The 11,089-nt window shown below is 60.4% G+C and overlaps 1 protein-coding gene across 1 annotated transcript; it reads right to left on the bottom strand.

Moving 5' to 3' along the window:
• Window positions 1-1,716: 1,716 nt before the first annotated feature.
• LOC311220747 (uncharacterized protein) lies at window positions 1,717-8,684 on the bottom strand (the record flags this gene model as incomplete). The annotated part of the gene is given in 13 exon segments (XM_084304301.1): window positions 1,717-1,770; window positions 2,658-2,712; window positions 2,881-2,993; window positions 3,085-3,135; window positions 3,138-3,164; window positions 3,830-3,955; window positions 3,957-4,271; window positions 4,360-4,865; window positions 5,761-5,868; window positions 7,285-7,534; window positions 7,654-7,709; window positions 8,209-8,258; window positions 8,387-8,684. Coding segments are annotated over 13 exon segments (1,731 nt in total). The 5' UTR covers window positions 8,407-8,684.
• Between the last annotated feature and the right edge of the window lie 2,405 nt (window positions 8,685-11,089).

Raw genomic sequence — 11,089 nt, forward strand, 5'->3', positions numbered from 1 at the left:
CTTTTGTTTGCTGTGGAGTTTTGGGGGGGAGTTGTGGGCACTGTTTGGGGCTGTTTGGGGGTGTAGGGGGAATTTGGGGTGGGTTTGGGGGTTTAGGGGGACTTTAGGGTGCTTTGAAGAGGTTTAGAGGGAATTTAGGGTGGGTTTGGGGGCTTTAGGGGGTGTTTAGGGGATTTTGGGGTGCTTTGAGGAGGTTTAGAGGGAATTTGGGTGGCTTTGGGTGAGGTTGGGGCAACGGGCAGGAGTTTAGGGGCATTTTGGGGTGACTTGGGGAGAGTTCGGAAGGCTTAGGGGAACTTTTGGGTGGTTTGGGGCGGTATTAGGGGTATTTTGGGGCAATTGGAGGGATTTAGGGGTGACTGGAGGAGTTGGGGTGACTTTGGGGAGATTAGGGGGATTTTGGAGGGACATTAGGGCAATTTTGGGGTGTTTAGGGGCGTTTTGGCATGGCTGGAGGGATTTTATGGGGGATTTAGGGACACTTTGGGGTGACTTTGGGGGTTTTCAGGGCATTTTGGGGTGACTTTGGAGGGTTTAGGTTGGCTTCAGGAGGTTTAGTGGAGCTTTGGGGTGTCTTGGGGTGGGTTTAGGAGGTTTGGGGCGACTTTGGGGGGTTTAAGGCTGTTTGGGGGAGATTTGGGGGGATTTAGTGGGGGTTTGGGGCAACTTTGGGGAGCCCACGTGGGACCAGGGCAGGGGGTGAAGGGGCGTGGCTTCATGGCCACGCCCCCGCTCGCTGATTGGCCATGGGCGGGGCAAGGCTGCGGGCTGCACCGGGCGAGGGCCTCTATGCCATGGGGGCGTGGCTTGGCTCAACCCCGCTAGCTGATTGGCGGCGGCGCGTGCTGAAGGCGGTTGCTTTGGGCTGCCGGAAGCGGAAGTGGCTCATTTCTACTTCCGGCGGCCGTGCGAGGAGGAGCTGTACGCGGCGCCGGGGGGCTTCGGAGCTGGGCCTAGAGGTGGGGGGGGGATTAAATAGGAATATGGGAGGGGGGGACCCGGTACTGGGGGCAGAGGGACACCGTTTGTAAATCTTTTTTATTTATTATAGTATTTAAGATTTTTTTTTTTTTAAAAAAAGGAATTTTTAAAATTTTCGCTGCAAAATGTACAAAAATCGCTCAAGCCTCCCAAAAATCTCTCTGCGGGGAGGGGGAAAATATTGCGGGGGGGGGGTTCAGGGGGGGGGGGGATACTGAGCCCCCCCCCCCCCAAGATTAGGGGTTTTGGGGGGGGGGTCAAGGCTGCCAAACACCCTGAGATGTGTTTTTTTGGGGGGATTTTTACCCACGATATTTTTTGGGGGGGGTTGGACCCCCCCCAAATTCATCCTCTGTCCCCCTTGGGCTCCGTCCGTCTGTCCTGGGGCGGCTCAGCCACGACTTCTTCCACCCCACTGCCTGGAAAAGAGGGGGGGGGGCACCATCAGACGCCCCCTTTTTTGGGTTGGGGGGGGGCAGGAGGATTTGGGGACCCCCCCCCGGGGTTGTTTTTTTTTTTTTGGGGGGGGGTCTCTTACCATCCCCATCATCGAGGATCTCCTGCACGTCCTCGTCGTCGTCCACGATCACCACGCTGTCCTCCCCACTCTCGCTGTGGGGTGGGGGGGGGCACGGTGTTGGGGTCCCATACCCCAGCACCCCCCCCCCCCCCCAAAAAAAAATCTGTTCACCCCCCCCCCAAAACGCTGACCTTTCAGGGGGGGCCTCAGCGCCCTCATCCAGCAGGTAGAACGGCAGGTGGGTTCGGCCACAGCTCCTCCTTGATGATCTGGGGGGGGAAATGGGGGGGTTGGGGTGGCACTGGGGGCACTGGGAGGGGTACTGGGGGCACTGGGATATCCTCAAAGGCATACTGGGAGGTGCTGGGGGACACTAGGAAGGGTTTAGATACCGAAAGGAGCCCAAATACGGATTTGAGAGAGGACTGGAGAGCACTGGGATGTACTGGGAGGGGGCACTGGGAGGGGTACTGGGGGCACTGGGATGTCCTCAAAGGCATACTGGGAGGTGCTGGGGGACACTAGGAAGGGTTTAGATACTGAAAGGAGCCCAAATAGGGATTTGAGAGAGGACTGGGGAGCACTGGGATGTACTGGGAGGGTACTGGGAACACTGGGATGGATACTGGGGGCACTGGGATGTCCTCAAAGGGATACTGGGGGGTGCTGGGGCAGGGGTTAGGTACAGGAAGGAGCCCATAGATGGGTTTGAGAGCACTGGGACATACTGGGATGTTCTGGGAGGGTACTGGAGCACTGGGATGAGTTAGAACTGGTACTGGGATGGAGCGAGGAGAGTACTGGGAGTACTGGGATAGCTTTGAAGGAGTTGTGGAGTACGGGGAGGGTGCTGGGAGAAGCCCTGAGCCCTGTTCCAAAGGGTACCGGGGACCCACTGGGAGATACTGGGATGTCCTGGGAAGCACAGGGAAGTGCTGGGAGCATACTGGGAGCACTGGGGTGGTGATGGAGGGGCTACTGGGAGGTGCTGGGGGGCACTGGAGGTGCTGGGGGTGGCAAGGGGGAGCACTGGGAAGAGCACTGGGAGAACTGGGTTGTGCTTGAAGGTGTACTGGGTGTACTGGGATGTGCTTGGGGGTGTTACTGGCTATACTGGGAGCATACTGGGAGGTACTGGGAGCGTACTGGGGCTCACCTCGGCCACTCGATCCCCCGCGGGGAAGCTGTGATCCCCGAACCAGGCGAAGAAGCTGCGGGGAGGGGGGCGACCCTTGTGGGGCCGGCCCCGGGGGTCCTGCCCCTGCCACCACCGGATTGGGGTCGAGTGGGACACCAGGTGACCTGCGGGGGGGGGGCGGGGTCACTAAAACACACCCCCCGACCCCAAAAAACGAGTTTTTTACCCCGAGCTCACCCACCGGAGGGGGCCGCGCACGAATTCCTTGGCCACGACGTGGTTTTGGAAGTAGGGGTTGACGGAGAAAAAGAACCTGATCCTGCAGCCGGGCCGGGTGGGGCCGAATTCTTCCACCTGCAAGACCCCCCAGAGCATCATCCCAAGCGGGGGGGGTCCAAATTTATTTCGGGGGGTCCCCAAATCCTAAAATCCCCCCCCCAGGTACCTGCAGGCCGGTCATGTAGCTCAGCGCGTCCTCGTCGCGGTCGCTGATCATGCCGACGAGAGCTGGGGGTGGTTGAGGAACTGGGAGAGGAGGGGGGGGCGTTAAGGGAAGCAGGAGGGCGAGGTTTGTAACCAAAATAACAGCCCCCACCCCCCCCAAAAAAAATATATAGACTAAATAAAATATATAAAATATATAAATATAAAATTAGAAATATATATTAAAATAATATATATTATAATAATATATAATATAAAATATATAAAAATATATAAAAATAATATATAAATTATATAAAAATAATATAAAAAATAAAAATATAAAAAATATAAAATACATAAAAATATATAAATATAAAATAGATATATTAAATATAATATATTATAATATATAAATTATATAAAATAATATAAAAATATTAAAAATATATAAATATAAATATACATTAAATATAATATATTATAATAAGATATAATATAAAATATATAAAATATATAAAAATATAAATATATATAAAAATAATATATAAATTATATAAAATAATATAAAAATATATAAATATAAAAAATATAAAAATATATAAAAACAATATATGAATTATATAAAAATAATATAAAAATTAAAATATAAAAATATATAAAAATATATAAAAAATATAAAAAATAAATATAAAAAATATAAAATATATTAAAAAATATAAAAATATAAAATATAGAAAATATAGAAATAATAAATAAAAGGATACGGCGGTGACCCAGAAGCCCGGGATGTGCTGGATGAGGTGGTTGCGGCGCTGCAGGTGGGGCCGGCGGCGCAGCCCGAATTTGGCGCGGAGGCGGCGGAAGGCGCGCGCCGCCTCCTCCTCCACGGCCTTCCAGCTCCAGCTGCACGGCCTCCAGCGCCGCCAGGTAGCGGCCGGGCCCTTCGTCCCCCTCCTCTTCCTCGTCTTCCTCCTCCTCCTCCTCCTCGCCCAGCGAGATGACGGCGCAATCCTCCGGGTTTGGTCTCTTCTTCTGGCCCTTGGCCTCGCCGTTCCGCTCCGGGCAGGCGGGGGGTGGCGGTTTCCAGGCCTCCGTAGGGGTGGTGGCGGTTTCCAGGCCTCCCTTAGGGGTGGTGGCGGTTTCCAGGCTGCCCTCAGGCTCTGGGGTGGTCTCCAGGCCTCCGTTCTCGCTCCTGCTGGGGGGTCTCTAGCCTCCCTTTGGGCTCCGGCCTCCCTTTGCCACTTGGGTTTTGCTCTGAGCTGCTGCCATTGGTGGTTTCCAGGCTCCCCTTGACCTCCGGCCTCCTTTTCCCACTCGTGCTTTGCTCTGAGCAGCTGCCATTGGTGGTTTCCAGGCCCCCCTTGGCCTCCGGCCTCCTTTTCCCACTCGTGCTCTGCTCTGAGCAGCTGCCATTGGTGGTTTCCAGGCCCCCCTTGGCCTCCGGCCTCCTTTTCCCACTCGTGCTCTGCTCTGAGCAGCTGCCAGCGGCGGTCTCCAGGCCCCCCTTGGGCCTCAGCCTCCTTTTCCCATTGGTGCTTTGCTCCAAGCAGCTGCTGGTGGTGGTTTCCAGGCCCCCCTTAGCCTCCGGCCTCCCTTTCCCCCTCGGGCTTTGCTCCGAGCAGCTGCCGATGGCGGTCTCCAGGCCCCCCTTGGGCTCCAGCCTCCTCTTCCTGTTTGCGCTTTGCTCCCAGCATCTCCCAGTGGCGGTCTCAAGCCCCCCCTGACACCTACCACCGGCCTCCAGCCCCAATTTTCCCCTCTCCGGGCTCCCATTCGGCGTGCTGGTGCTCTCTGGGTTCCCTGGGATGGGACAAATGGCAGTTTCAAGGACCCCAGAGAACCCCAATGCTGGTTTCCCGGCCCCCCATGTTACTGGTTTCCTCCTTGCCCCCCCCCAGTCCTTTGGTGGTTTCTAGACTCCCCCTGACAATACCCTGCCCCCCCCCATTCATCCCAGGGCAGTTTCCAGCCCCCCCCCCCAGTTCATCCTGTGGTGGTTTCCAGTCCCCCCCATCCCAGTCCCCACCTGGTGGTTTCCAGGCCCTCCTCTCATTCATCACAGGGCGGTTTCCAGGCTCTCCCATTCATCCCATGCTGATTTCCAGGCCCCCCAGTCCCCCATGGCGGTTTCCAACCCCCCGCCCAGTCCCCCTATGGTGGTTTCCAGCCCCCCCGCCGCCCCACTTCGTTCATCACTTGGTCGTTTCCAGGCCCCCCATTCATTCCCTGGTGGTTTCCAGGCCCTCCCATTCATCCCATGCTGATTTCCAGGCCCCCCAGTCCCCCCATGGCGGTTTCCAGGGCCCCCTCCAGTCCCCCTATGGTGGTTTCCAGGCCCCCCATTCATTCCCTGGCGATTCCCAGCCCCCCCAACCCCGCCGTGGCAGTTTCTAGGCCTCCCCGTTCTCCTATGGCAGTTTCCAGCCCCCCCCAGTCCCCCTATGGTGGTTTCCAGCCCCCCCCATTCATCCCCTGGGCGGTTTCCAGGCCTCCCCATTCATCCCCCGGCAGCTCCCACAGCCCCCATTCATCCCATGGCGGTCTCCAGGCCCCCCACACCCCCCTCAGGGCAGTTTCCAGGCTCCCCCACATCCCCCCTCAGCAGTTTCCAGGCCTCCCCCCCCAGCGGTTTCCAGACCCTCCCCCCAAACCGCCTCAGGGCGCATGCGCGCCGGCCCCTCTCACCGCGGCCTACCGGCGGGGGGTGACGCCTCCAGGCCCGGCCCGGCGGGCGGATCCAAGCGGCGGAGCTTCGCGGGGGGGAGGACGACGGCGGCGGGGGGCCGCTCCCCCCCCGGCCCCGCTCATGGCGGGCGGGGGCGGGGGCGGCTCCAGGGCGGGCGGGGCTCCGGCGAGCCGGGAGAGCGCCCTCACCGCCCCCCGCCCTGCGCGGCTACTTCCGCCCGCGAGGGGGCGTGGCCTCGCCGCGTCACGTGCCCCCTTTGGCGGGCTCCGGGGAGAGGCGGGGGCTCGTTGCGCATGCGCGGTGCGGGCTCCGGGCACGTGCGGCCGGCGCGAGGGCGGCGCGGTGACGTGAGCACGTCAGTGGCGGCCGAGCCGCCGGAGGGGGCGGGACGTGCGGTCGCGCTCTCCCTGGAGCTAGGCCTCAAGTACCGGGGGGGGGGGGGCTTGTAAAAGGCCGGACCCCCCCCCAAAAAAAAAAATTAAACCCAGGGGACCCCCCCTGTGTGTTGCGGGGCCCCCCGGTTGGGCTGCAACGCGGGTGAGTTGAAGCGGCCTCAAGCGCCCCCCCCCCCGCCATCGCCTCAGTCTGTGCCCCCCCCCTCGCCCCCCCCCATTTCACGCACAGGCCTGGGCCCCCCCCCCCTTATATTTATGTCCCCCCCCCCGCCTTATTTTCCCTCAAGCATCTGAGGACCCCCCCCAAGTTCCCCTCCGAGCCTCTGAGGGCCCCCAATTTGCCCCCCCCACCCCCCATTTTCCCTCCTTCCCTCCCCAGGTGCCCCCCCCGACCCGCAGAGCCCCCCCCCCTTAACACAACCCCGATTTTCAGCCCCCCCCCCGCGTTATAAATCCGCCCCCCCCCCCCCCGGTGTTTGTCAGCCCGTGACCTTTGCAGGGACCTTCCCCGGGCAGGAAGCGGCTGCGACTGAGAAACGGGGAGGGGGGGGGCTGAAAATGGGGAGGGGGGAGCCCAACCATCACCCCCCCCCCCCAAAAAAAAAAAATAATTTAACCCCCCCCCTCTAAATCCCACAAGGAATCAGGGCAAGCGCATTTCCAGGGCTGTATCTACACCAGGCCACGAAATGGAGGGCGGGGGGGGGGCACAAAATTATCGAGCCCCCCCCCCCCCCAAAATGTGATGATTTTTTTTTTTGGGGGGGGGCCCCGTGTCTTAATTGGGGGGGGGGGGCGTCCACAAGGCGGGGGGGGGGTGATGAGAAATTGGCGTTCATGCGGTGATGCTGGGGGTGCCCCATGCTGCCCCCCCCCACACTTAATGACCCTTTTTTTTTTTTTTTTTTAAGGGGGGGGGCCCTTTTTTATGTGCCCCCCCCCCACGCCCCTCACGTCAACCAGGCCAAGGCCAAGTAGATCCCCAAGGCCAAAGCCGCCGTGGGCCCCCCCCCGTCGCCGCACGCCACCGGGCACCAACACGGCCAAGGCCAAAACCACCCCGCAGCGCCTCAGTGCCCCCCCCAGTGCCCCCCCCCCGGCCGGGGGGGGGCCTCGCAGGGACCACCAAAGCCCCCACCAACGGCCCCCCCCTGCCCCGTAACACGGGGGGGCTGCGGCGTCCCCCTAACCCCCCCTCGTAACGCCCGCGCCATCTCGGCCGCCAGCGAGGTGTTGGGGCCCCTTTCGGGCGCGGGGGGGGGGCAAATTGTCGGGGGGGGGGCCCCAGGGTGTCGTTTCCTGGCCCCCCCCCCCCCGCCACGAAGGCGCCGGAGGTGGGAGAGGTAAAGCTGCTCCAGCTCCCGGGCCACCGCCTCCTCCTCGGCACCCTGTTAAAAAGGGGGGGGGGCAAAAAAAATTTTTTGGGGTGGGGGGGGGGCCCAAAAGGTTCAGGGGGGGGTTAAAAAGTTGGGGGGGGGGGTTGGTTTTGGAAGGGGGGGGCGCTCACCTGTGGCTGGTCAGCTTCCGAGGGGGGTGGTAGCGGCGGAGGGTCGGGGGCAGGGTCTGGGGGGGGTAAAAGGGGGGGGGGGAAACAAAATGGGGGGGTTTAAACCCCAAATTGGGGGGGTTAAACCCTCAAAATGGGGGGGTTAAAGCCAAAATGGGGGGGTCCAAGCCCCAAAATGGGGGGGGTGAAATCCCAAAATGGGGGGGTTAAACACCAAATTGGGGGGGGTCAAAACCCTAAAATGGGGGGGTGAAAACCCCAAATTGGGGGTCAGACCCCTATAATGGGGGGGGGGTAAAACCCCAAAATGGGGGGGTTAAACCTCAAATTGGGGGGGGTCAAAACCCCAAAATATGGGGGTCAGGACCCCAAACTGGGGGGGGTCGGAACCCCGAAATGGGGGGGGTCAGTACCCCAAATTGGGGGGTTCAAAACCCCAATTGGGGGGGTCAGACCCCCAAATTGGGGGGGGTAAACCCCAAAATGGGGGGGTCCAACCCCTAAAATGGGGGGGTCGACCCCCAAAAATGATTCGGGGGGGGGGGCACTACTTACCCACGCTGCAGCAGGGGGGTGGGGGCTGCTCCTCCTCCTCCTCCTGCGGCCTATTTTTTTTTTTGGGGGGGGGGGGGACACAAAAAGGGGGGAGGGGGGGGGTCACTGCACATCACCCCAGTGCCCCCCCCACCCCCCTAAACCCCCCCCCCATTAAATTTTGGGGGGGGGCTCTTACCTTCCTGGCCCCAGCCTCATCCAGCTCCCTGGGTGCTGCCCCCCCGCGGGCCCCCCCCCAGCCCTGCCCCCCCTTGACCCCCCCCCGCTTCCAGCACCCCGGGGGGGGGCCCCCCCCAACCCCCCCGCCCCCCCCACCCCCCCGGGGGGGCCAGGGGCTGATACTGGCGGAGGTGGGCGAGGGGCAACCCCAGGGCGTCAGCGAACAGCACCCGGCGGGACCCCCCCGGGGGGGGCACGGGGGGCTCAGGCCCCCCCCCCCGAGACCCAAAGACCCCCCCCCCGGCACCCAAGGACCCCCCCCCCGGCACCCAGGGCCCCCCCCCCCGTGAGCCAAGCCCCCCCCCCAGGGCCCCAGGCTTGGGGGGGGGGCTCAGGTTCGGGGGGGTGCCAAGCCCCCCGGGGGGGGGGCGGGGAGGGTGGGGGGGGGGGTGAGGGGTAGGGGGGGGGAGGGGGGGGGCGGGGGGGGGGGCGTTTGGGAGGGGGCCCCCCCGGCGCGGGGCATGCCGGGAGTCCGGCCAAGGGGAGGGGGGGGGGGGGAGCCGGGGCGGAGGCGGGCGGCCGGGCCATGGCGGGAGGGGGCGGGGCTTGGGGAAGAGGGGGCGGGGCTTAGGGGGAGGGGGGCGGGGCTTGAGGGGGTAGCGCGGCGCAGGCGGCGGGGGCGGGGAGGGGGTGGAGGGGGCGGGGTTTGGGGAGGAGGGGGTGGGGTTTGGGGAGGAGGGGGGCGGGGCTTGGGGCTGCGCTGTGCATGTTGAAGAGGGGCGGGGTTTAGTGGTGAGGGGGGCGGGGTTTTGGGGGGTGTGGGCGGGGGTTTAGGGGGTGTGGGCGGGGTTTAGGGCTTCTGGGCGTGGCTTGGGGAAAAGGGGCGTGGCTTGGGGTCCCTAGCCTGGGCTATATGGGGTGCATGGGGGGGGGGGGGGGGGGTTGTAGGACCCCTGTTTTTTTTTTTGGGGGGGGGGGATTTTTGGGGGTGAAAGCCCCCCCCCCATTCAAGGGGGTGTCCGGGGGGGGCTGTGGGGACCCCCCCAGTGCCCCCCAGGTGCCCCCCAGGGGTGGTTTAGGGTGGGGGGGGGGATTTGGGGTCATTTCCCAGTCTTTTTTTTTGGGGTGGGGGCGTTAAAAAAGTGCCCCCCCCCCCAAAAAAAAAAAAAAAAATAATTTTTGGGTGCTTTAGAGGGGATTTGGGGTGAAGGGGGGGCCCCAAATGCTGCGGGGGGGGGGCCCTATAACCCTTGGGATTTGGTGTGTGTGGGGGGCGATTAACCCTTTATGTGCCCCCCCCAGGCTTTGGGGGGGGGGGGTTTGGGGCCCCCCCCCCCCCAAAAAAAAAAAACAAGAAAAATTGGGGTGTCCCCACCCCTTTACCCCCCCCCAAAAAAAAAAAAACCCACAAGTGAAAGTTTGGGGCGGCGCTCGTGCCCCCCCCCCATTTTTAAGAGGGGGGGGGGCGGAGGATTTTTTTTTTTGGGGGGGGGCCCCCACGACCCCCCCCAAAAGGAGGAGGAGGGTTTCTGACATCATTTTTTTTGGGGGGGGGGGGGGCACCCCATAAAAAGCGGGGTGCCGGTGGGGCTGGGAGCTTGGGGCGCTGCCGGTGAGTGGGGTTTTTTTTTTTGGGGGGGGGGGGGGATTTGGGGTCTGCGCCCCCCCCCCCCACAATTTTGGGACCGGGAGGGGGTCTTGGGGGCCCCCCCCCCCACCCCGTTTCCTGCTCCCTGGGGTGGTTTCGCCCTCCGAGCTGGGGAAATCCCGAGGGGGGGGGAAAGGGGAAACCACCCCCGACCCCCCCCCCCCACCCCGAAACTGGGGAGGGGGCTCAGAAAAAAACAGGAGCCAATTTTGGGTCGAAAAGCCGCAGATTTGGGTCAAAAAGGTGGAAATTTTCATTAGGGCCCGCAGGTGGAAAAAGCCCCCCCGAAAAAATCATTGAGGGGGGGGGGGCGCTTCCAGGGCTCGAACCCTTTTTGGAGCACTTTTGGGGGAATTTGGGGCGTTTCAGGTGGTTTTGGTGCCCTTTTTGGGGCCGTTTCACGGCTTTTCGTGGCCTTTTTTCGACGCTTTTAGGTTTTGGGGCGTTTTAGCGAGATTTTGGCTGTTTTTCTTCGAATCGAGAGCTTGAAAAACGGGGATGGGTTGGAACAGCGCGGTTTTGGGGCACCTCCGTGGCCATTTTGGGGCATTTCTCGCAATTTCCGAAACTTTGTGCTTGGCCTTTTAAAGTTTTTCCCCCTGGTTGTTTTGGGGCGTTTTCTGTGTTTTTTAGAACAACTTCACGTTGACTTTTTTTTGGCGTTTTACACAAGGCCATTTTGGGGCTTTTTTCCTGCATTTCCGCCTGTTTGCGCTCAGCCATTTTGGGGCGGTTTTGACCGATTCGGGGCCTTTTCCTATGACCGTTTTGAGTTTTTTTCCTCACTGTTTTGGGGCATTTCTACCCATTTTGGCATGTTTGTTTTGGGCCAGTTTGGGCTGGTTTTATACATTTTTTTTAAGTGTAGCTTTATTCAACTATTTTGGGGCAATTCCTTGCGTTTTGGGTATTTTGATCTGGTCAAGTTGGGTTTTAAAATTCGGTCCATTTTGGGCTGTCTGCGTCCAACCATTTTGGGGCATTTCTTGCCTTTTTGGGGTGCGTCTCCGCATTCCTTTTAAGGCCTTTAGATCCTGCTATTTTGGGTCATTTTCCCGTGTTTTGAGGTGTTTC

This window comes from Netta rufina (genome assembly GCF_964035555.1).
Source record: "Netta rufina genome assembly, chromosome: 40".
NCBI classification, from domain to species: Eukaryota; Metazoa; Chordata; class Aves; order Anseriformes; family Anatidae; genus Netta; species Netta rufina.